Genomic DNA, 27,603 nt, shown 5'->3' with positions numbered 1-27,603 from the left:
TGAAAATATTTGACTATTTTGCTTGCTTTTTAATAGGTACAGCATGACATTAGTACTACAAAGTGGTGAATTATATAAGCCTACGAATTATTTAGAAATATTGGTGGATAAAAATCTACTAAATTGAACTTATTAAACCAAGAATCACAATTGATAAACTACTGCTTTAATATACATATTTGCTGTCCGGCGCAAGTTGGCATCTCTGGGCTTACGACTGCTAATTGTTTACGCAATTTCTCCGCAAACCAACGTCCGCCGCCCTAATCGCAGCCTACGTATGTTATTGGTTTCAGACCGCAAGACTCCCTCACCGCCCCGCAGTATTACATACTTAGCAGTTGGTTTGTAATATAAAGGAAACATACCACCAATTAATATTAATTGTATTTATTGAAACTGCGAGTTGTGATAGTCAATGGCATAGCAGCAAAATAACTCGGGCTCTTGTTGGACCAATATTCATTAATCTTCACTCAATAAGGGTAAAAAGGGCCGATATTGACCTAAAATAGAATTGTTAGATAAACCTAATATTTTCTATCCATTATTCCACCAATAGCGGCCCTATGTAGAATTATTTTTGCCCAATAATAAAAGCTATTCTAGAACCAATTTTGAGCCCAAATAGAGCCAAGATGAAATTATTGCTGGGGTGGTAATTTTTTATTTTATACTGGGAGTACACACGTCATGCGCACTACAATTGAAATTTAGTGCGATGTGTACCCACGTCAAATGCTCTTTTAGATCTCAGTAAATTTGTGAGTATGTTGCATTGTTTTTTAAATTTTTGATATTTTTTTCCCCATTTGTTGGTTGAAACGTTGGTTAACTATGTATTGACCATTTGAGGACTGCAGTTGCCAATGCGCATCCTTAAAGAAAGGAAAGCTGAAGGATTCGTAAATCAACTACATGTTTTTTTTTTTATGTTATCATTTAGTGTTATCTGTGAGCTCGTTTATCTACTTATCAGTCGCTTTTAACTGGTGGGTGAGTGAGTGTCTGTTTACTTTGTGAGGTGTTAAAGATAAAATTGAAAAGTCAAACATTTCAAGAAAATTGTTTCCTGCTATTTACCACCATTTCTTCAATGATTAAATTTTTTCTCTGACCGCAAGTATCCTCTGTCTCATCATTTCTTATCGCATTCTACATTGGAGTTATCAGTCCGGTTTTAAGAAATATGCGGGGATTTATAAATTTCATGATTTGTGTTGATATTATCTTAAAGTACAATACCTGTGGATACCAAGGAATGTGTAAAGAGTTGGATATCCGGGACCTGATAACCTTACAAGCTGACAAGACTTGGAACATTCTTATTATAACTCTTCAAATTACACTAACTGAAAACAGTTCTGTGTATTTGATGTGAATTATTAAAATTAAATCGCTGAGATTGAGGGAAAGGACTTCTTATAGGCACGGCGAACCCAAACCTGAAAGGCAATAATTCTCCGTTTAATCAGACCTGTATATTAATATACGCGAACGCCGTTCGTGAAAAATTTGTCACCATCACGGAAATGTATTTACTATTACTAAAAAAGAGAAAATCCGCCTCTTGAAAGAATATTTAGTCTTTTTCGAATTCCCTAGAAAAGATTCATTTTTACGCTTTTTCCTACCAATGCAAACGAGATTTAAAATCACATTCACATGATTTAAAATCACACATTGCGATTCTTATTTGATGATTTGATTCGTATTCGTGCTTTGAAAATCACGCATTCCGATTCGTATTTACACAATCTAAAAATGAATAAAATTTCGCTTCGTTAATTTCATTAAAACGTTCATAAAATTCTGTGGATGAATGCTTCTTGCATACACGTTTTCTTGATCAAATTTCAGCTATTTTTTCAATTATTTAAAACTATTTTTTTTTCATAAACGTTTTTGGATTACTATTTTAAGCTTTTTTTTTTTTTTTTTTACCAAACTTATCCTTGTGGTTGGAATCAATATAGAGTTTCATAAAAAATAAATAATAAAAAAATCTGTGGTTTACAAACAAATTTCGCCAAATTGAAGTGGCGCCGAATGGATTAAAGCTAACTACAAAGGTTTAATAGTGCATGCACGCAGAAAGTTTTTTAATTGAGATTTTGTTTTCGCAGAAAGTTTTTCTTTTATCTAACTCTGCTTATAATTAGCATTTCCTCTTGAATAAATTATAACTAAAATGAAAAAATATTTAATAAATTTTGAATTTGAAAAAAAATTCTGATACATATTTTTAAAATTAATAAACCATAACTGTTACATAAGTAAATATAATTTAAGCTATTCAAAATGAACTTTAAAAATAAATTTTTAATTGCTTTACTGGGAATATGAATATCTCGTTTATACCCCAAATTAAGTTTAAATGAGCTGTAATAAATGTCATTAGTAAGAAACTAAATCTTTAACTTTTACCCCATATTTTTTTACAATTATTACTTTTTTCCTCTGAAATTATATTTTAAAGTTATTATTTTTTTTCCTTTACTATATTGATTTCAAAATCTTGACTCTTTTTTAGACCAATTTGATATTCCGGCTCCGTCAAACAGCATACTGTATTGGCTTTGTATACTTTTTTCAATGATTTTCTTCTTTTTTTTTCTTCTTCTCCTAAACTATGTGGGGAATTATACAAATGATTTGAAAGATAAATTTAAGATAATTGAACAAACCTTTCCAATTTTCTCTCCAACGAAATCACGTAGGTTATAATTGTCCCCCCCCCCCTTTAGATATTGTTGTCTAATTCATTTGTAAATGACATTTTTACTTTCTAAATATTTTCAACGGGCACGAAAAAAAGCAATAAAATAGCTTTTACTTTTCAAGAGTTAAATACAGTATTATTATTAGACGCACTATAATATTCTATGTAATATTATAATTATCAGGTGATACTATGCAACTTTATTGTTTTTACTCGGATGAAACCGGTTTGCATTTGTTTGCGCTCCTCTATCAATTGGTTAACATTGTAAATGCAATACGTTAAAAAATAAATACAAATAGGAAGTATATAAAAAAATCTCCTTAATAAAAACCCATTACATGTATGTTTTAATATAAAAGTATTGCATATAAACTCGTGCAAATCACGTAGTTATTAAAAAAACTACAGTGCGTCTAATAATTTGATCTAATTATTATAATATACTAATATAATACCTGATATAATAAATATTCTATATTTATATAATATATCGTCTAATTTATCCAATCGTCAAATTTGTATTATACATCGTCTAATTTAACCAATTGATACACAAACGTAAACAAGTGCAAACCGGTTTCAGTCACATAAAAACAAAGCTGTATTGTATTACCTGATAATTAAGATTTTACATAGAATCTTATAGTGTGTCTAATAATTTGGCCTGGGACTGTATATATGTGATTATATAGAATTAGTTAGGCGTGTGTTGATTATACTGCAACAATAGGATAGTAAAGAGTAAAGTGCCAATACTCTCTTGAATTGTGTTACCAGGGGTCTGTCCAGACATTTTGTGAAAGGTCCGTTTTTGTAAAATTGTGAAAAAATTATTCGTAATTTGTGAATATAAAATAAATGTTAAGTCATTCTTTCAACCTGGGTCCTGCTTTTGTGAATTTTGGCAAATAGGGTCCTGTTATTGCAAAAAACTTTTTCAAGCAGTTTTTAAATTGTAAAGAGATACAAGATTATGCTCAACACTGTAAAATTATAATTGGAAAAAATTAAAATTTAAAAGATAAGCAGCAATTGCTGCTACTAAATTAGAGATGCAACATACAAATATTTGGTATTTAGCCTATACTGCTGAACGCAGAATATTAATTTCGGACGAATAATGGAAGAATCGTCTGCCGAAGACAAAACTTAATTCGTTTACATCCATCTTTCTTGTTTTCTGCCCTGGAAAGGGTTTATTCGATTAACAAAATAATAATGAAGATAAACAAATTTGTGAAGGGTCCGATTAAAAGAAAAATCATTTTGTGAAGGGTCCGTTTTTAAGTTAAAATATTTAGTGAAGGGTCCGTTTTTATGAAAAGATACTTCGTGAAGCGTCCGTTAACGGACCCAAATTTCTTCTAAACAGACCCCAGGTTACATAAATAATGTTGTATTTAAAGAAAAGAAAAAACACTGTTTTAAATATAAATAGTGTTCTATAAAATAAAAAAGAAACTGAACACTCTTAGAAAATAAGGTTATTTCGGTATGAAAGTGATTAACGCTTGAGTCGCCCTGATTATTGGCTAATATTCATTCAAAATGCTTTTGTGATCTTCAAGAAATTACTTTTTTATGAGATCGAAGGGAATGTGTGGATTTCGGCGAACCGTTTGACCCACTAAGGAATATCTATACTCTGTTTATGAGGGTGTGATTACTGACATGGTCTATCGATCACTTCACGCGTAATTATATTAAAAATAATCTATTTACTTTTTTTAGTTTTCTTCAAATGTCGGAATGTATTATGTACTAATTTAATATGTGTACATTTGTCTATAAATTAAAAATTCGTAAATTTGCAACCATGTCAACACCAATACGCATCATTTAATGTAATTTTTTTTAAATAATTACTTCGGTCACCTTTGAGATTCATTTATTAATATGCTAAATGTCATGAATTAGAAGATCATTATATCGCTATGTAATTTTATATCGCTATATAATTACAAAACATCGTCTATGAGCCGTATGCAGCTCGAAACGCGGGTTTACAAAAGCTGGAAAAGCAGATTTTCAAAAATTCATAAAGAAAAGGTATTAATTCGTTTCGGAAAAACGAACAAAAATCTCCATATTATTATTGGTGCCAGTGATGTTAAGGTTGATAATATATCAGGGTGCATAGCGTTTTTAAAAAATGCTTAAAGGTGCTTATTTTCGATTTTCGTTTTTTAAAAGCCCTTAACAGTGCTTTTTTCATTGGGTGTTTTTAAAAAGTGCTTAATTTTCCCTTTTTCAAAATGAGATTTTTCCTTTATCATGTTGATTTTTGCTTTGAACTGTGCAAAAAGACACAGTTAACAGTGTTTTATTCAACGTTTTCACAATTAATTCAACCCCAATCTATTTCAGTCCGTAGCGTATGAAAAAGCCACTCGTTTTGCATGATTCAAAATTTCATGATTTTTTGACAGTTGTCAAAAACAATGCCAAAAGGTTTTTTTTTTTTCTTTTGGCATGATGGTTTAAAACAAGCTAAAACCGTCAATTGTCAAAAACTTTCCAACCCTGCTTAATTATGATATTTTTTAAAGTGCTTAAAAATATTTTTTGAGCTCTTGAAAATTGCTCAAAAGGTGCTTATTTTTTGTTGAATAATTTGGCTACGAGCCCTGTATGTATTTCATTTTTTAACCACTTTGAACAGCAAACCCAATTTTACTTTCATGACTACCAATGTTCTACTCCGTAGCCTTGTAATTTTCAACCCAATCGGGGAGACAGTGGAACTCCTGGATCAAGTGTTAGGAAAAATTTGCTTTTTGATGGAACTAACCCGCATTAGCGTTACATGGAGAGGAAAACCACGAAAACTTCCCTTAGTTATCCTTATGCCTAATTATTTTTCTTTACATGTATTAATTGAAATAAGAAAATAAGCTATTTACTAAAAAGTAAAGTTGAAAAGGTACTTATTTGTTTAGAAACGTAAAAATTCCCCATACTAATATTGACGCAGATGGCGCTTAATTAATTTTGGTAGTTCGACGTACTGCTGATATAGTAATTGGTGCAGCTCTAGTTAGGAATTCTCCTACGATTTTTCCATAATTCCAGAAAATATTTTTTCCAGTGATAGCAAAAATAGTGTATTAGTATATTCTAATGAATTAGAATTAAAGGAACTTTTTCCCTCTATTATTTATAAATATTTTAAACATTATTTTTAAGTTCAGTTAGAGAAATCGCCTTGCTCTAAAGTCGTTTAAGATTTCTATTCGTTTTTAAAATTTCGGCTTTAGTTTACTACAACTAATAATGTATTTCGCACAGAACTCAAACGTTAAAATTGCTAAACTCTCTTCGGTATGTATTACCAAAGAAAGCCTGGTACTGGTTATATTAATGTTGGTACAAAGCATTATATTGATATATTTGATCATTATTAGAACTGCACCAATACTGAGCAGTTTTAATACAGATACTGTGGAAATGGTTATCTTATAGCTCGTCGAAAGGACTAAGTACCAGGTAGAATTACTTCATAGAGGTAAATTTTGACTACCATAACTTAGCTGCGAGCAATAACATCATGCCATGTGATACTGAATCTATATTTATTCTGGTGGGATGAACTACAAAAAATGTGTTTCGATTAATTTAATAACGTAAAACCACCGGAAAGGGCAACAAATAATAAAAAATAAATACTTGGAATCATGTTAACTTTGGTAATTGCGTTGGTATATGCCTTTCTGTTTTGAACAAGATTTCGTATAGTTCAGCACTGATATATAGTTTTATTTTTATCCCTTAAGAAGAACGAGTATTCAACTAGTTATTTAAATAAAATATAAAATATTAAAATGAAATGCGATGCTTCATAATGCAGTGTCTTGGTTATTGCCCTTTTTGCTAATGCTTTAATAATTAAATCTCAATAAGTTTTTTTTCTTTAGAAAAAAAAAAATCAGACTCCATTGTGTTGGTAAAGGAATTTCAGTTTTGTGTGAGATTTCGTATTGTTGTCCAGCTCTGATATATACTTTTTTATTTACCCCGTGCGAAGAACGAGAATTCGATTAGTTATTTAAATGTAAAAAATATATGTATATATATATTAAAATGAAATCCGATGTGTTTTTAATGTCTCTCGGTTATTTCTTTTTTGTTAAGGTTTTAATAGTTAAATCGGAATAAATCAATAAAAAAAAAGAGAAGAAAAAAATAAATTTTCCGACTCAATTGTTTTAAAAATATTTTCAACAAAGGATTCTCAAATCTCGAAGTTTTTTGGAATATATTTTGTTATTTAAAAGGTATTTTTGGAAACTGTTTTTAAACAATACTAGAAAATTAAAAAAAGTTATTCTAGAATTAAATATATTTTGCACTTGTATTTAATGACTCTTGCTTTTCGATCTTCTTCGAAGCGCTGAACAAAGCGTGACGCATTTTTTTGTTAAACTAAATGAAAAAGAGATTCGACTTGCTCTGGTTACATTCCGGACTCAACCAAAGATGTTATGTGCGTCAAGGTGATGTACCGTTACTAATAAATAGGAGAGCGCATCCTTCGCAAATCTTCTTATTTTGTATTGACGTCCAAACAATATGAATGACAACAAAATTTCCTGTTTCGTCATGGCTCTTAAACTAGTTTTGCAAAATGATGATGTTTGAAAGAGTTTGTTTTAAATTATTAACTAAGATTTAAATGGCATTAAATGTCTCTTTTTTTTTGCATGTGTTTTTAATTAAAAATAATCTTCTTCTTTTTTTTAAATTTCTTTTATAAAATTGAAAAGGGAGCAAAATCTTAAAACGAAACACTTTTATGACTTATGAACTAATCATCTATTTTTCTGTACTAATAAAGATGCTAACTTAATGGTTAGTGGGTATATACTTTAAAAATGCTAATTAATTTCTGCAATTGATATTTTAAATTATGAAACCAGACACAAAAACGTATTTCCACCCTACGTACGATTTTTTGGACGAATTCTTAACTATAAAATATTAGCCAGCTATCTGTCCAGACATTTTGTGAAAGGTCCGTTTTTGTAAAATTGTGAAAAAATTACTCGTAATTTGTGAATATAAAATAAACGTTAAGTCACATTCTTTCAACCAGGGTCCGCTTTTGAGAATTGGTGCAAATAGGGTCTGTTATTGCAAAAAAAACTTTTTCAAGGAATTTTTAAATTGTAAAGATCTACAAGATTATGCTTAAAACTGTAAAATTATAATTAAAAAAATTAAATTTTAAAAACTAAACAGCAATTGCAGCTACTAAATTAGCGATGCAACGTATAAATATTTGGTATTTAGCCTATACAGAAAGCAGAATAATCATTTCGGATGAAATAAGGAAGAATCGTCTGCCGAAGACAAAATTTAGTTCCTTTACATCTGTCTTCCTCCCACCCATTCCTGGAAAGGGTTTATTCGATTAACGAAACAATAATGAAGATAAAAAAAATTGTGAAGGGTCCGTTTTTATGAAAAGATATTTGTTAACGAACCCAAATTTCTTCTAAACAGACCCCTGTTAGCGTAGCCATTACCTGGACATGTCATTTTGCTTAACATGTCATTTTGCTTATAAACGATCAGCTGACGTCATATAGGTAACATGTGTGGGTATTCGTGATCATCTTCTTGAAGTGCAAGTACCCAATTGGCATATTTAGGATTTAATCCTCAACCATTAAGATTGCGTATTCGTGATCATCTTCTTGAAGTGCAAGTATCCAATTGGCATATTTAGGATTTAATCCTCAACCATTAAGATTGCGTTTTAATTTGTGTAAATATAATATAATCGCAAGATCAAAAGCTGTAACGGTATTAGTTCTGTTTTTTTTTTTATTTTGCGCTTAATACCTGACATTCTTTAATAGCATTCAGGAATAAGCCATATTATATGCAATTTGTTAAAACATAGAACTCGATATTTATAATTTCTAGATGAAATTTAGTGTTTTGAAAATTATTAATTAAAAATAACATTTCTTTAAATTCGTTGTTTTTAGGGAGAGAGAACTGTATTTTTAAAGTTATCGCTAACTAAAGTAAGGTATAGAGAGATTTTTACGGTTGTAAATTAATCTATAGGAATAGATTATAAGTTTAGAATTGGAAAGCCCATTATAGAGAAAATATTAAGATTTTTTCTACGTTTAACATTAAAATAGTAATATTTAGATTTGGGATGAATAAATTTGATTAAATTAGAGAAGGGAAGAAATTTTAAAATGCAATGTAGTTAGAATGGAGAGTGGACTGTAACAATGGATTTTTTTAAAATGTATTAAGGGCCATAAACAAAGAGTTAATATTTTTCCCACATTCCAAATGGGATATCATGTAATAAATGGCAAGTAGCAGAAAATATTTTGATTAAAACTGTTATTTCTCGAAATTAATGATATATGTTAAAGATATAGCTCATATTTAATTCATTTATTACGCATCTTATTTTCTAATTTAAAAAAAAAAATAGAAACTGATATCTTTAACCGTTTTGAAGGAAGTTTTCGTTTGTTTCATGCTTTTTACAGCTGCAGATATAGGATCCAACGATTTTTCTTTTCTTTTTTTGTTAAATGAATTAATTTACATTAAAAAAGTTGAGACAAATTCAAATAGCTTTTTTTTTTCCCCAAAAAAATTTTTTTATAGTTTTTTTCTATTCATTGGTAATTAAATGGGCATCGTTTTAGTGTTATCAAATTGTAATTTTAAAAAAATGTATATTTATTGACCTATAATTAAGATTTGATGTTTGTATGACAAAAATTTCATCCTTGAAATTATAATTCAAATGCTTTGGATATGATATCACTGTTAAAACAGTAACAGTGGTATAAATAACACCTCCGCGGTGTTTGGGGGGGGGGAGGTTTGAAGTCGCAACTCATCAGAAAAAGTATTATGAGTTCAAATAAAAATATTTTGTATTTATAAAATATGTTTAGTTCACTTTATAAATAATAACCCTTAGCTAAACTTTGAATATTATTTAAAAAAAATTCATTTTAATATGTTAAGTGATTGCAGTGTTTCAATTAAGTACCTTAACTCAATTTTAATTGCAATTGCTATTTTCATTTTTTTAAATTAAAATAAAATTAATGATTATAAATATTTGAACATCTCTTCACCGCAGTGTTTTTGTTTCGTATTATAATTTTAAAATTATTTTATGCAAATCTAAGACTTGGCGCATTTATAAATTTTGCAGGGGCGCATCTAAGTCTATGTACGCTACTGAACCGTCAAATCCTCTAATATATATCGGCTCTGCTTTAAAGAAGTAGTAGAGTTGTAGTTTTGTTTTCTGTCCTCCAGTTTTAAATACGTTGTTGCATATTTCACAACTATCCGGTTGAGGGCCTGGTTGGTAGGGCGTTGGACTCTTGTTCGTGAGAACGAGAGTTCGAATCCATCCGGCTGAAGAATCTCCGTGTACTAAATGGTGACTGCTGCACATTAAATCTGTCTGGATCACGAAGTCCTCCAAGTTCCCATAACAAATCAATACCTCTGGGGGTACTGATCCAAGAGTTCCCTCATCTTCGGGATTGAGTTCAAAATTTCAAGGCTACGGAATTGAACATTGGTAGTTGTGAACTCAAATTTGGGTCTGTTGTGCAACGACGGTTTTAAAATAAAATTTAAAAAAAAAAACTATTAGGTTGACAACTAAGTTTCCTTCTATTTTTTTTTTTCTAATGTTAGCCGTTTAACCATTCCATTATCCCTCTCCGTCCCCTTGTCGTTTGATGCGAATTTTCTTGCTTAGGTTTAATCGCTCTTCATCGAACTCAATTGGATGAAAAGATCAAGGTGCGTCAAGGCCAAAATTTCCATTTTTAAACTTTGTAAAACAATCTCCAGCATTTACTTACATTTAAAGGTTAGAAATATATACAAATAATGAAATGTTTAATGGATAAGCAGCCCCCCCCAAAAAAAAGATTTCATTTGACCATCTAAATTAAATCATATATTTTTTCGATAGTGAAATATCTACTAATGTTTTTAATTTTTGTTAAATATTTATTTTTAATCTAATATTTTTCTTTCATTGCTTTTAGTAAGTTTTCATATTAAATTTTTTTCTCGAATCTGGTTCAGTACAGAACCCGTTATCCAGAAATCAGTAAACCGGAAAACCAAAAAACCGGTACGAAATTCCATAAATTTTCCCGCCATTTTTTTTTAAAAAAAAAATTTTTTTTCCTCATAAGATTTTAGGATTTTTCTTTCTTTTTTGAAAGATGTTTACCTTACCATCATTTTGGAAATAATCATTAGTGTATTACTTTGTTTTTTTCAAGATTATTTCCAAATTTGTCTTTTTTTAGTTGGGTTTAACAATAAAAAAAACGGCTTTTTGTAGCGATTCAGAAAACCGGAAAAATCAGTTATCCGGAATAGCGATGGTCCCGATCGTTCCGGATAATCGGTTCCCTACTGTATATTGTTTGATGAAAATTGTATTTGTTTATTGTGTCTTTCAGGTTCCTCATTCAGAACTGTTGGATGAGATAAGTGCCTGTGGGAATGATTGCAGCTGCGAAGGGAACAAACATTCAAATAGTCTATCCATGCCAATATGCTTTCTAGTTAGAGAACAAGCCAAGTCTCAAGTTGCCATTCAGGTCATTATAATATCTCTTTGTTGTTTCACAATTTTAAATTTTACTCAATTTTTTCACTTCATCCAAAATGGTAAATCCTGCTTTTCCTTACTGTGAGGTGTCCCATTAATATTCGACGATTTGAAAACTTAAAGAAAAATGAGAGTTCAACTGCTTAGGCAACCGAAATCATTGTTTTATAGTTGTTTTTGATTGACAGAACCATCTGTTGACGAATTTTGTAATTTGGTGAAAATTATGTCTCTCTTGAATACTCTAATTTTTTGTTTTTTACCTTCCTCCCTATTTCTCTGCCATTTATATCTTAGCATCAGGGTTGTCACAGGCGACTTTTTTTTGCCTAAAAAGGCTAAAAAAGCAACTATTTTCTGGAACTGGAGACTATTGGGAGACGTTTCTAAACTCCTAGCGATGTTTTTTTTTTTATTATTATTATTTTTTTTTAAGCATAAATTGGGTGGAAAATCTGCACCCCACAAGATAGTCTCTGAAACCATTTAACTTTTTTTTCTCCTTAAAAAATAAAAAAAATTTTAATTGCAAATCTGAGTCTTCACTTTTTAATTCGTTCAATCTGCACAGACACCGTTGTAAGTCTATTTCATTTCTTGATCGCCTTTTCATCGATAATTGTTACGAAATTCTGCATGATTTAAGAAAATAATAATAATTTTTTTTACGATGCGTGAATTTCGAATTTGAGTAATTACTTTTAATATATGTATATATCTATAAACATTTACGTTTGTATAAAAATTATATTTGCCACCAACTTGACTGAATGAATCATGGTATATGACAATTAAGTCATTAAGAAAATTTTAGTCATATTTTTGATGAATTTTTGTCTCTTATTTAGGCAACTATTTTCCTAGTTTTTGCCTACTATTTTCATGTTTTAGGCTACTAAAAACAACGATTTTTTTCTGTGGCAACCCTGTAACCTGTCAACTTATAGAATTCAAAATTTTTTATTTAGTGATACTCCTTTACTTATTATAATAAAACTATACAAAATTTCAGGTAATTTGTATTTTTCCCATTTTCTGAACTGTTAAGTAATGTTTACATAAAACTAAACTGTAACATTTAGTTATCGATGAGGGTGCGAAGCGTTTTTAAGAAGTGTTTTTTTTTCATTTAAATTTATTACAAATTATTTCATTTAAATTTATTTAACTCCTCATGCTCCACAATGCATAACATGAGGCTTCCAGATATAAGTGGGCAAAGCACAGTTGCTGATTAAAAAGAAACAACACAAAATTATAAAGTTTTAAGTTGCAAACAAAATTGCTTAAAATATTTAATTTTTCAGTGCATTTAACAAACAGGTGACCAAGAATTACCCCGGTGTCTTAGTTCCTTTTTTAAGCTTTCTCTTTGACTTGAATATAAATTACTGTAAAATATAATGTGTTCTACAGTGTCGACGTCCTGACCACAAGAACAAAAATTACAGTTCACTGAATTAAACAAGTAGGTTTTAAAATATCCATGTCCTGTTAGAATAGGAGTTAATTTAAAGTCAATAAAAAAATTTCCTACTTTTCGACTGAAAAATTTTTGGGGAAAATATTTTTAGTCCACGCAGCCTTTGGTACAGCTTAGAATTCAGTGTTCTAGTCCAAAACAGTTTTTCAGTGTGGCAACGGGGCAGACATTGAAAGATCAATATCAAGGCAAGTCGTGTCTTTGGCCAATTATTACACTCTATCATTACCGCTGTGACCCCGAACATAAGAAAAACGGACTTCAGCAATATCCACGAGGGCATACACAATCGATTGAATTTTGCACTGCAAGCTTTTCTGCAGAAACTGTATTACACAAAAGATGAAAGTGAATCTGTGCTGATAAAATACCCGAGATTCTCATTTTGAAGAGTCTTTAATCTATTTCACAGCAAGATAAGATATATGCACAGCAGCTCAGCTTGAAAATGAGATGAGATGAGAATTTCTTAATCGATGATGGAAGGTAACTTTTTTAACTTCATAAATGACGTAAGCAAGTCCAACTTTTCCGTCTATGAAACAAATGGATTCAAGAAAGATGGATCAAGAATGGATTCAATAAGTGGATCAAGAATGGATTCAACAAATGGATCAAGAATGGATTCAACAAATGGATCAAGAATAGATTCAACAAATGGATCAAGAATGGATTCAATAAATGGATCAAGAATGGATTCAATAAATGGATCAAGAATGGATTCAACAAATCGATCAAGACTAGATTCAACAAATGGATTCAAGACTGGATTCAACAAACGGAGTCAAGAATAGATTCAACAAACGGATTCAAGAATAGATTCAACAAATGGATTCAAGAATAGATTCAACAAATGGATTCAAGAATAGATTCAACAAATGGATTCAAGAATAGATTCAACAAATGNTGGATTCAACAAATCGATCAAGAATGGATTCAACAAATCGATCAAGAATGGATTCAACAAATGGATCAAGAATGGATTCAACAAATGGATTCAACAAATGGATTCAAGAATAGATTCAACAAATGGATTCAAGAATAGATTCAACAAAAGGATTCAAGAATAGATTCAACAAATGGATTCAAGAAATATTTAAGAAAGACTTCGCTTGTATGAGTAATAAGGGTGAGACAAGCATGTTACCAGAAGCTTGCCATCATGCGTGCAAAGGCAAGTAGTCGAGTAATTATCCCTAACATCAAGGTTGTTCAAAATAACTAAGTCAATAAATAGGTGGGAGACCAAAAATAGCAAACACTGCTTCATAACTAATAGTCTGTACTGCTTAATGGCTCGAAACAGAAATCTCCATTGTGTTCTAAGAAGTCAACAATTTATTTTCTTTCTTAAAGAATGACCCCAAGAGCACAACACATAAGATATGAAATGAAAGATTCCATGTTCATATATCAACCGAAGAACGTCAGATTTCTCCCCTAGTCTAATATTTGAAATTCTTTGCAGTCCAAGAAGAATTCTTTAACTTTTACTGGAAACATAAGAAATATGCTCCTTCCACTGCAGTTTGTGATCAACAATTATGCTCTGATACTTAATATGCAGCACTTCTTCAATAGGCGCAATTCCGATATTTAATTCTTTGATCAATCGTTGATGTAAAAAGTGCTTAATTTTCTCTTTTTCCAAATGAGATTATTTCTTTGCTACGTTGCCATAAATTTAGCAAAAACATGGTCTTCATAATGTTCTGTTCAAGGTTTTCGTAATTCAACTACTATTCGTATCGTTCGACAGCGCCATTCATTTTACGTGTTTTAATTACTCGAGGATTCGCATACACGTACACTGGGCTGTATTCGGTGGGAAGGATTTTTGTACTCTTTCAACTTCTGCTTTTTGCGAGAGATCCTCTATATCATCTCCAACCCTCTGAAATCGAACCAAAAATCTAATTTTTATATTTCTCAATTAACTGGCCATCGGTTTCGTCACAAACTAGAAAAGGTCTATCTGTTTTATTTATAGATCAATACCACAATCCTTGAACTTGACTGGTTTCTAATTTTTCTAGAGAAAGTTTCTTTTAGCGGTACATTGGGTTTTTTTCCCCACCAATAATATTACTAGGTTTTTTTTTAATATCTGGACTCACTTATTGCCTGAGACATTGATGTCCCATTAGTGTTTTTGAGTGACTAAATGACCCATGAAAAAGAAAAAAAGATTATTAGGACATGCACATCTTAAAGACTATTGGGACATATACATCCTAAGCCGTAGTAAAGATAAGGTTGTCTTTATTATTTTCATTTGATAGTGTGTGTATATACTTACAAATGAATGTTTTTGTATCATTATCATTGAGTCGGATAGTTTACTTTGATCTTACGAATATTTTTTTTTCAAATAATTAACTTGTTTTTTCAAAACTAATTAACTTACAGCCATTTTTTTTAATTCTTTAAACAGTATCTTCATTTAGCCATCATTTAATTCGACTAAGTTTGATTTCTTTTAACTGCTCTTAACGAAGTATTTCTATGGCATATTCTAAAGTTTGGGTTGGCTTTTTATAAATTCATTTTGTATATTTTAGCAAGGATTATATTAACAGAATAGTGATTTTGTCTCCAGCTACTATTATGCCTAACGATGTGTAACATTTCATTTTTAGTTAAAAGTTTGAATCAGTTTAGGAATTATTAACGCTGTTCTTTTTTTTTAAGACGTTTCTTTTTTTCTTTTTTTTTTCCCGCGAATACGCACTTAAATGTCTAAGGACAAAAATGATCTTGGACTCTTTCTAAATATCAAGTATTGGAGTTATTAAACAAAAGTTACCAATGCAAAAGTTAGATACATAATTATTAACATTGTGGAAACGATGTTAATATTTGTGTAAATTAATATAAATAGATATTTGAAATTCCTTCCTTATACCTCAACCTTTCGATTACGTGACCTATTGTTAATCATAAATCTGCTTTAAAAGAATGTTTTTTTTTACCATTGTATTTTCTTCATTTCTTTCGGTTTATTACTTTTTTTTTAAATCTTGACCATTATTTCGCGTAATCCCTTTATTACTTACCCAGTTGATCGTTTTATAAGGACTATTGTAAGTATTACTGTATAAGTTACGCATAAGTTTACCTTTCGTTTGAAAATTCGAACTAGAATCGCAGACAAACTTTATTTTATCAAGTTTATGCTGCAAATTGACACAGTTGAACGTTTTTCATTCTGAAAAGATTTTTTTTATCATCACTTGAAAAAACAAAGTTAAACTTTTGCCTGTTTATTATTTTGGGGGGTCTTTATGTGGCCGAAGAAAATAAGTAAATTTATTAATTTTTTTTATTTGATTTTGAAACTTTAAAGCATCGAATTCGTAAAATTTATAAGAATTTTTTGATGTAGTATACATACTGCTTTTTGTTTGTATGCTTTATTTTTGAATTTTCTCTAATACAAACCACCTCTTGTTTTGTTACAGGACTTGCAATCTCGCCTTAGTCATGTTGAGACAGTTCAAGTTGATGTCATTGATACTCTGATGCATTTCCGAAATTATTTAAATGAAGTAAATTCCGATTTTTCTGCCACTCCATCTTGCATCAACATTACAAACAGTCCTTCTACTTACTCTACTTCAAAAACTACAACAGCCTTCCATTCAGCTTACGAACCACCTCATCCAGTTCAGAAGTCTTGTTCTTACGGCACGAAAGCTAGAGAAAACGCTTCCGATGAGTTCCAAAGGACATCATCTATGGTAACGATTCAGGATCAACCTCAAAAACTCTTCGATTCAACCAAAAGTAAAGACTCTGCTTTAGAAAGTGATAAACAAGACAGCGGATTAGATTCGGACTGCAGGGAACACCATGACTGCCAATCTTCTATTAGGACGGCGCCTCACTGGATAAACCAGGAAGCAAATGATCAATTGCTGCAGCTTTTGGATGAGATTAGCTTCCGTTCTGAATATCTCCAGAAACAACTTGCAGTGACTGAAAACACGACTGTCATCCAGAACGGAATGCTACCTGCTCAGCCAAATGTGAAAATCGAAACTTGTTCTCCAACTAGAAGCAGTAATGGCTGCTTAGAGACTACTTGCAACCTTTCTCAAGAACCTAAAGATAAAAAAATATTTGAACTTAGTACTATAAATGAAAGTCGCGATATAGGCATTCAAGTTACAGTACCATCTTCGACTAAGATCAACAGCAGTGGGCTTGCCGGTTTCCTCGAGGGAAAATCTATTTGTGATAGAAGTTCTGGCAAAAGAGTCGGAAAGAGTATTGACAGTTCGATGGTGTCGTCAATATTGAAAGAAACCAACGTTGTAGAGCTACAACGGCAGGCTTTAGTTTATCTTGTCGACAATGCTGTTCTTAATGCCAGGTTGCGGGAAATGGAACAGGCGATAGCCTGCAAAAACCTTGAGAGCGAAAAGGTTGAAAATAGTCTGAAAGAGGAAGGAAGGTTGCTAATGATGGAGAACAGAGAACTTCGTATATGTCTGGATGAGCAGAAGATGGAAGCGAACGTTTTCAAATCACGAGTGGCCATGCTTGAAAGAGTTCTCCAGTCAATGAATGTAGAAAACCAAGAGCTTAATTGGCAGTTAGGAGAATCTTTTAATATTCAGCAATTAGCTAAAAAAGGTTACAATCTGTCGAGTGCTACAACACCTAGTAGTGTAGCTAGCTCTACTAGATCATTTCGAAAGACATCCAGCTTGCCGTCACAAGCTTGTCGGAACTCAACTTTGAACTATGCGAAATCGAAGCTTCTGTCAAGTAATAGTACCTTCCTCGACTCCACTGCCGAGGAATCTGAAGATAATGCTTCAAATCAAATTCAAAAACAGTATCGTAATAGTCCCCTTCTCTCCTCTACGCCTTTTCAGAGACCCAAAGGAACTGTGATAGATTCAACTTTGTCTCCCGCTTTGCCTCTTAGTTTCTATTCTGCCAAAAAGTGCCTGAAATCTGGTCATAGCTTCGATAGTGAAGGTTGTTCTTTCAAGACTACCAGGTCAGAAAGGTATGGTGACTGCGACATTCCAGAAGCTTGCGTTCGAAAACGTCCATCCCCTCATAGTCCATCTCAAAAACCTTTGACTTTAGCGACTGGGAATGTTAGTAAGTTTCCTTTTAATACTATCTTGGAAAAACTGAAAGCTAATTCTGAAGTGAGACTGTCCAGACATATTCCTAATGCCAAAGATGGCGATGCTTCTGTCAGTGCCTCAGACCATGAAGTCGAATCCAACTGCCGCGACTCCCCTCCAACTGAAGGACAATATAGTAAACATTCTAAGTCATCTCAGGGAAGTGTGAAGAGTGGTGTTCAGACGAAGAAAAGCGGCAACATCCACCAAAGGATTCAGAACATTTTAGATCGAATTGTAGCTGAATCTGAAGAAGCATCATAATATTTATAAGCAATTTTTAAGTGATACATAACTTAGTGAGAATTAATATTCCTCTGCTTGTTTTAAGTGTCCTTAGATACAATTATTTATGTATTTGTAAATTTTCTCTTTTTAATTTCAGTGCTTTTTATGTACAGATTTTTAACAATTTTATTTGTAAATAAAGATAATATTTCATGCATAACTGCTTTCTTTTTCCCTGCTGAAAAGTGTGAATTTTTACACAAAGAAAGGAAAAGAACACACCATTAACAATTTTAATATGTTATTTTTCGAATCTAATCCTGCGGTTGAGGCCAAGACTTAATTTCTAGCGAAAAAAAAAGTCGAAACCTCAACACATACCAATCAATTTTGAAAATACTGCTAAGTGAAAATTATGCATGTATTTTTTAACGTAACATATATTCAGAGATGATTGTGCTCCGAAAAAAAATCTGGATTTCCGGATTTGAAAGTTTCGGGAAATCCAAGGACCAGAAGTTTTAAGAAATCATCAATCACACTTATGTATAAAAAAATCTTGTATATTTTATTTAAAAATATTAGAACTAAACTTCAACTACTTCTCTTCCAAACTACTTTTCTGGTAGACTAATAAATGTGATTAGAGATAAAAGTAAACTTATACATAATTATTAATTTAAATTATGCTGCGTATAATTTATTTCGAATTTCATGTTGTGAAAATATCAATAACGATTTAAAATTATAAAGACAATTTTTTTAAATGAGTCATTAATGAATTTACTCAAGAAATTTCAGACAATGCTCACAATCACCCCTGATATATTCTTAAATTCAGGCGTAATCAACACGTTAAACATTTTTTCTTAACTTATGAAATCCTATTTATGTTTAATAATAATCCTGATGACCAAAATAAGCAAAAGTTTACTAGTATGTTAATTTTCTTCGAAACATATATCATATTCTTCAGAAAATACATCAGCCCCTGCATTCCATCTAACATAAAATTCACTGAAAAAAAAAAGGGTAAGGGAACTGAGGTCCGTGCATGGCTAACCTGATAATTTTACCACAACTATGACAGCCAATTTTATTTAAAAAATCATTTCTAAATTGAGTATTTAATAATCCAAATCTGAATACTAGGACAAAATGAAAAGCACGGTGGGCAAAAAAGTTAACCCACATTTTTGTAGGTCAGAGATTAAACGATATATTTTCACTAGCCGCCTGCGAGAACTCGTCTCTTCCCGGTTCCACATTGTCCTGCAGGAACTCGCCATTTTTGCGGCTCCACGTTTGTTCCACAGCTGCCTTCGGTAGCATTCTGAATCCTCTGTATTAGTAATATAAATGCAAATCGGTCAACTTGAAATGGTCCGTCCACACGATCTCAGTTTTGTGGTTCCATACAGTTGCCCACATGTACAAACTCACCTTTTTGCGGGTTAATGGCACAAAAGCTGCAATTGATGATAACTAGTTAGTCACAACAGCCAGATTTTCTGAATCCGAACTAGTAGAATTACAAATAATTTAATTAAAAATGTGATCTAGTGTAGATGTAAAACATAAAAGATAATTAAGAAAAAATCAACCTATCGAACAAAAGCTAATCTCGTTCTGTTCTTTTTCAGACACCCCGCGACGATTTTCATATTGGCTATCTAGTTTTCTTCATTTATCGTGCTTTTACCAGTTTCACTAAGTTCCAAATGTTTTCACTAAGTACCAAATGTTTTCACTAAGTCGACGTGCCGCCGCCAAGAGAAAAAATTTCGCCTATTACGCTGCAAAATTTTCTTTGAGAATATGAATCAGGCACTTTTTACATCGACCTTGTCGAATGATGACTGTCATATCATGTTCCTCTGGTTAGTAGAAATTTTAAAGTTCAAGGAAATAAAAAAAAAGTTTAAGTAGCTTAAATCCTATACCCTCAGACATAAAAAAAAATGAAATCAAACCTACCACACAAAAATATTGTTCTAAAATTTTTATGAGCTTGAAAATAAGCAAATAACTCTGACAATACACACTAAATCTGTCTCGAAGTTACGTTCGTGATACTGCATCTACTTTATGCAACTCGCCAGGGCAATGCGGTGTGATTTCAACGCTCTAGTGCCAGCTCCCACCTATTAAATTACGGACAGGACTCCTTACTTCTGCCACCGGTACATTTTCTTTTGTTTGCGTAGCACTAGAGCTGCACAATGGGCTATTGGCGACGCTTAGGGAATGATCCGGAGACTACATGCATACGTCACAACCCGTTTTATAGGAAAGACACATTCACGCACCATCCATCCACAGATCGTAATTCTGACCTGAGCACGATCAATATCAGATTCAGTACCCCAAAGGTATTGATATGTTTTGGGAGCTTGGAGGACTTTGTGACCCCGACAGATTTAGCTTGCAACAGTCACCATTTTGTATACGAGGAGTCACTGGCCGGTGGGGATCGAATTCATGCCCACTTGGACATAAGTCCAACTACCTTCCACCGGGGATCAATATAACTGCCTGTCAATTTTTTTTCTTTTTGCCTAAATAACTCTGTAAATGATTTTTATCTAAGAATTGTCCAGTTACCTTGCGTCCCGTTTCACTTTTTGCTGAATGAAGTAATAGCCTTAAAAATAACCACCTGAATCTCTTTACGAAGCGGGGGTGCCATCCCCTCCGCAGAGGATCAAAATTTTGATGGCATGTCTTCGGATCATCCTCCGGGATGTTTCCCAGACCGTCGCCAATAGCCCATTGTGCAGCTTTAGTGCGACGTAAATTAACAACAACTGAATCTCTTTGGGTAGGACAACAAACTGCACAATCAGACGCATCAGTATGAACATAGAAAAGCTATCCCAATTTGGGAGTGCAGAGCGGCGCAAAAAAAAAAACTACCAGCATGAATAACTTTAGATTTTAATGATCAGATCCTCACGTTCTATTACTCAATCTTATTGTTTCAAGAGGATGGCGTAAAAATGTATACTAAAATCAAAAGTGCTGAAGTTATTTTAAGTTACAAAATCTGATGCAAAGACATATTTTCTCTGAATAAACATGCCTTTTTTTTTCTCGACGGTCCCAATAATTTGATCAGGAGAGCGGTTCAAAGTTTGGGCCCCTTTAACTTAATTTTTCTCTTTTGCGTATTTCGCCATATTTCGAAAACTTTTCATTGTTGTTGTTGTAGTTCCTTTACGTTGCACTAGAGCTGCACAATGGGCTATTGGCGACGGTCTGGGAAACATCACTGAGGATTATCCAAAGACATGCCATCACAATTTAGATCCTCTGCTGAGGGGATGACACCCCCGCTTCGGCAGTCCAACGACCTGCACGCGAAGTCGAGCACTTTACGGTAGAACAGTTTAACGAAGACCAATACCGCACACCCTCGGCCCCTACGCAGGCTGATCCAAGTGGTCACCCACCCGCACACTGACCGCAGCCACTGATGCTTGACTTCGGTGATCTGCTGGGAACCGCGTCTTAACGATCAGTCCACTACGGGACTAATTTAGAATAGTTATTTGTTTATGAATTTTATTGTAACCGTAATATATTTTTGTTTTGCGTGCCTGACAACTTCGATGTATAATTAGTTTGTTTATGTTCTACGTGGCTTATGTGCAACTTAAGAGAATTGATACTTGACGAGCTTGGCTTATTCCAAATAGAATGGAGATAACAATTGCTAACAGAAACAAATGCTCAGTTACTACAACCAATCAAGATCGATATGCACCCACTAGTTAGTTGCAGGTATCCAATTATAAAATTTACTTTTCCATAGATAAATCCATGTAATAAGTAATTATTTATAACTATATATTATTTTTTGTTATTTATTTTATGAATGAGCTAAAAATATTAAATTGTAAGATATAAAAATATTTTATCTAGTATAATCTGCGTTTTTTTTTTTTTTTTTTTTTTTTTTTTTTTTTTTTTTTTTTTTTTTTTTTTTTTTTTNGTTTTTTTTTTTTTTTTTCCTTTTTTATGTAGAAATCCAAATTTTCTGGTATTTTGTACAATTATTTAATGAAAAAATAGATTTTTAAAAGTATTTTCTTACGGATATTTGGAGACGAATTGAGTTTTGTTGTGTGGTAGTTCCTGATTTTAATTTAAAAATCGTTTTCTTTTTCTCTCATTCTTTTCGTAGGAAAAATATTTTAAGATGAAAGTTAAATTTTAAGAAAATTATTGTTCTTATCACAATGAACCATATTTTTTCTTGTTGTATATTAACTTTTCATATTAAGGGTCCAAAGTTATAATTATTTATAAATTATTTTTTAAATTTTCGTGAAAATAAAATATTTATTGTGTTAGAAATAATACAAATGCTGTTTTGCCAATTTAAGAACCGCATTTTTTTTTTTACAATCTATTTAATTTCTAATAAAATTTAACAATTTCTAATAATTATACTTTAATTTTAGAAAAATGATTACTTTTTCTAATCATTACTTTTTTTATTTTTCTAAAGGTTTATTTTTCTAAAATGAATGCAATTTTTCGATGCGATCTTACGTATAAGAACAGATATTTTATTAAGTTTGAAAAATGCTACTATACTGTTGCCAAAAAACAAAAATGATTTTTTATTCTATGCAAGTGACAATTTAAAACTTATCTTCTGAATTTGAAATTATAAAAGAAATAATAAATAAATAAATTATTAAATAAAATTAAAGAAAAGTTTTGAGTTATTGCGTTATTTCTTAGAAAAAAATTTAGCTGTCAATTGTTATGTGACAAATTAAAGAATTTTAAACTTTGTTTACTGCTGATTTACAGATAAGCAAGTTCACTCATATACTGCTATATTAAATTTCCCAGTTTCTTTTATCTTTTTTTTTTATTACTTTTTTCATCATACTTAGCGTAAACAGGGTGCGTAGCGTTTTTAAAAAGTGCTTAAAGGTGCTTATTTTCAATTTTTGTTTTTTAAAAGCCCTTAAAGGTGCTTTTTTCATTTTGTGTTTTTAAAAAGTGCTTAATTTTCCCTTTTTCAAAATGAGATTTTTCTTTTACTATGTTGATTTTCGCTTCGAATTATGCAAAAAGACACAGTTAACAGTGTTTTATTCAACGTTTTCACAATTAACTCAACCCCAATCTATTTCAGTCCGTAGCGTATGAAAACGCCATTCGTTTTACATGATTCAAAATTTCATGATTTTTGACNTTTTTATTGGACATGACGGTTAAAACAAGATAAAACCGTTAATTGTCAAAAACTTTCCAACCCTGTCTTATTGTGATATTTTTTTAAAGTGCTAAAAAATATTTTTTGAGTGCTTGAAAAGTGCTTAAAAGGTGCTTATTTTTTGTTAAATGATTTGGCTACGCGCTCTGGTAAAGTTGACTACATCGCTTAATCAGCAGATGTAGGTTGCATACTGCCGTTTTAGATAATTTTCATATGTTCCGAAATTGAAAAAAATAACGTCTTTCCCATCAACAATTTAGTGTTGACATCAGCAGTTTTAACAGTTAAGTGTTGAAATTACACATAAAAGTAAACAACTCGCTCGGTTGTTTTATACACTATCAATCATTTTTACAAAATATAAATCGTAATTAAAATTTTACAATTTAAATATATTTCTTGGGGCCTGACTGGTATGGCTCTGGGCCCATGTGCGAGTGGTCGTGAGTCCGATCCCCGCCGGCCGAAGACTCCCCCGTGTACAAAATGATGCCTGGTAAACGTTAAATGTTACTGGATCGATGTTGCTGGATCGTATATTGATCGTGCTCTCGATTACGATCACCGGATGGGTGGATATTGTGTGAACGTGTCCTCCCTGTAAAACGGGATGTGACGTATGTATGTTGTCTACGAATCATTCTCCTGGATATTTTCCTGACCGTCGCCATTAGTCCATTGTGCAGCCCTAGTGTGACGTAAATAAAGAGAAAGTTTTTTATTTTCAGCAGTTTTTAGTTTCAGAAACAAAAGAAAAGGGGGGTTGCATTCCCTTAAACAAAGACAGGTATTGTTGTTAAAAAAAAAAAATTTTAATTTACAATGCATATACAGTCAAACCCAGCTATAGTGAACACGGTTTATAGTGAACTCCCGGATATAGTGAACGAAATATTCGGTCCCGTGCCTTGCTATACACGCATAATGTTAATTTGTGTGGATCTAGTGAACCAAAAAAGTGAGGAAGTTGGATATAATGAACTTTTTTCTGTCTTCGACTGATTTTTTTTCTTCATTTTTTTTTTGTAATAATTTTGAAATTTCTACTTCAAAATAAAAACATACACCGATTTTTAAAACCATCTATAGAGGGGAATGTAGTGATAAGCATTTTTTCTTGTTTGCTTCTTTTATCTCACTTTCCCATCCCTAAACAAACCAAGCAGATGTTTCCAACCCAGTCAGGTGATGCACCTGTAAGGTGTCAGTGGGATCAATATGCATTTTCTATCAGATGGAATGAGTAATTATTCATTATTGGTCAAAGGGTGGATAATGTGTTGATAAGGCCCTCATTTCAACTCCTTTTTGATCTCAGTTCAGTTAAAAAAAAAACCTGCAAGAAAGTGTCTCAAATTTAACTATGGCGTGCAGTAAACGTAAAACGTTCTTATTTTATGATAAAATGGGCATAATCAGAAAAATTGAAAATGGATGCAATCAAGCTGATATTTTCTTCAGGGAATATAAACTATCCAAATCTGCAGTTTGTAACGTATGGAAAAATAGGCAATTAATAATTTCTGCTCATGAAAAAAATTTAGATGGCAGAAACAAGTTGAGAAAAGCAGATCACAAGGATGTTGAAGAAGCATTACTGAAATGGTTCACCATTCGAAGAAGCCGCAATCTTCCAGTATCTGGATAAATGTCGATGAATTTGCAAAGTGATTTTATGAAACTACTGTTATGTGCTCGAATGGCAGGTTAGACAGGTTTGAAAAACGGAATAACAGAAAATCAGGAAAAATTATCTGAGAGTCGGGAAGTGTTTCCATATCTGATGCTAAGGATTGCTCATCAGCTAAAGATTACTAATTTTTTATTTGTACGCAAGACGAAGAGTAATGAAAAATAACAAATTTTTCGCTACTACATAATATTTTTCAGTCATTTATTTGAATAATCCGTAATAAAAGGGAGGAGTTAGGGAACCATTAGTTAAATTGCCTGCGTAACGGATATAGTGAACACCCGGTTATAGTGAACCAAAATTTCGGTCCCTTGAAGGTTCACTACAGCGGGGTTTGACTGTATTTGCAATAATTTCTATCCAAAATATAGCTTATTTATAATGATTTTATTACATACTCTAACAGCAACTCATATCTGGTTAACATTTGGGCAAAATTATTTATTAGTTCCACTATTCCTGAAATATAAAATTTAAAAAGAAAATCAAATTAATAAACTTAAATAGTATTCGAGTTTGATGGGTAACTGATAGGAAAAGAAAAGTTAGTAGAAATACTATTGAACATATTGACGTAGTAACAAAACAAAGAAAATGTCAATAAAAATTTTACTATAAAAAAAGCTATTACGCCTATATTTTACAATTATTCATTGAGTTTTTGAACACTTTAATTTTAAGTTTTTTATTACTTTTTTATTAACTCGGGTTCGTGCTAATAGCGAGGGTATCTTGTAATCTAAATTTTAACCTCAATCCGACTAGCTAGAGTGATCAAATTTTAAACTGCTGTGCCTATGGACAATTATCGCTTGAAGTAAAATATTAATTTCATTAGATAAAATTACATCCGTATAATTACATGTATTTCATGAGATAAAATTATACATGCGTGTTATTTTTCAGTAACACGTGAGGAACTTAAGTTTTTACTTTAAACAAGTAAAGATTCATGAATATTAAAAAAAATTTTTTAATTTTTTGATATTTTTACCGGTATTGTAGAAACGTATGAAACTTAACGCCTCATCTCATATCGACTTGCATTAGCTTGACTATTGGAAAAAGCTTACTTCTAATCTTAGATAAGAGACCGTCATCTTCTATTTGCAAAGTGTTTTTCTTTTATTCATCCACTGGCCGGCATTTGATTTATGTTTTGGTGTCAATGTCTAGAAATATATAATAGATATTTTTTTATTTATTTTTCTTTTCATTTTAAACGCAAAAAGTCACATTTTCAAAAATTTGTATACAGTGGCTCCCAAAAGTGTTCGTACATATGATTTTCAATGAAATAGGGCTTTACCCATTGGTTAAAATAAATATTTCAGAATGTGTATTTAATAGTACGATCTATAACTTACTTATTTTTAAAAAAACCGTATGAAATATTTTATAGACATTAAAAATCTTATTTCTAAAAATCAATAATTAAAAATAACAAAAACATATACTCACAAAAGTTATCGTACATTTTTAAAAATTTCTACATATTCGTAAATATGGTAATTTTGTATTTAATTACTATTTAATAGGGTATCTTTTAACCTTTACAACAGCTTTTAAACGACTGGGAAAGATTTCACTAGCTATTTTTGTAATTTCTGCATCAAGTTTTCTACGGGCAGAACGTCTATTTTATTCCAGCTGCTCTGAGAATTCGTCAAGTGAAATTGTAGAACAAAAAGTTTAAAAGTTTAAATTTTGCAGAAACTTTTACTGCACTCGAACATGGATTTTCACCAATTTTCGAACTATAAATAAATCTCTGCATTTTGTTAATTTTGCCGTGGGACTTCTCGTACCTCGTTTTTGATACGATTTTTCTTTTTTAAGGAGCTTAACCAGTTACTGTACAGTAGAATGGGATAGATTTACTAACTTAACGATATTCCTAATTGATTTACCACTAACATGATGAAAAATAATTAATTTTAGAATGATGTTCCTTGTTTCTTTGCGACTACGAGCCATTTTATAAATAACATTGCAAAGTAAGCATGGAAAAAAATAAAGCCAAACGATGTTTTTGCCACCACAATTCAGAAAAAAATTAATAATTAAAAAGGAAAGAGAGAAAGAAAGCACCAGACGATAAATTTATAACTAAGGCTCCAGACAATCAGTTTAATTTTGAATTGATTACGGGAATATGTTAGTATATGATGACATTCGTGGCAAGTTCTCTCTCGTCATTTCTTTTTAAAGAATCAGACAGTATTTAAAACCAAAAGTAGAGTTTTTTTTACAGAATCAGCTAAAAATAACATGAAAAAGTATAGGACTTAATTAAAATTAATTTCCAAGGTGCAAGGTAGTGAAAAACTACAAATATTCAAAGTGTACGAACACTTTTGAGAGCCACTTAATTTAAAAAAGCATAACTGCTGCCTTTATTATGGTCTTTTTGGTAAGGAATTTATTTGGGAAATATATGTATTACATTT

General features: G+C 31.5%; 1 protein-coding gene across 1 annotated transcript in view; it reads left to right on the top strand.

The window, feature by feature from the left end:
* The window catches only part of LOC122268941 (uncharacterized), a 52,753-nt gene extending 34,312 nt beyond the window's left edge, over positions 1-18,441 (top strand). Inside the window, exons 2-3 of the mRNA XM_071179649.1 lie at positions 11,212-11,352; positions 16,308-18,441. Coding sequence (XP_071035750.1) covers positions 11,212-11,352; positions 16,308-18,257 — 2,091 coding nt within the window. The 3' untranslated portion in view covers positions 18,258-18,441. The remainder of the gene's footprint in view (positions 1-11,211; positions 11,353-16,307) is intronic.
* Positions 18,442-27,603: the final 9,162 nt, after the last annotated feature.

Source organism: Parasteatoda tepidariorum, chromosome 4 (assembly GCF_043381705.1).
Source record: "Parasteatoda tepidariorum isolate YZ-2023 chromosome 4, CAS_Ptep_4.0, whole genome shotgun sequence".
Taxonomy (NCBI): Eukaryota; Metazoa; Arthropoda; class Arachnida; order Araneae; family Theridiidae; genus Parasteatoda; species Parasteatoda tepidariorum.
This window is presented reverse-complemented; position numbering and strand designations above follow the sequence as displayed.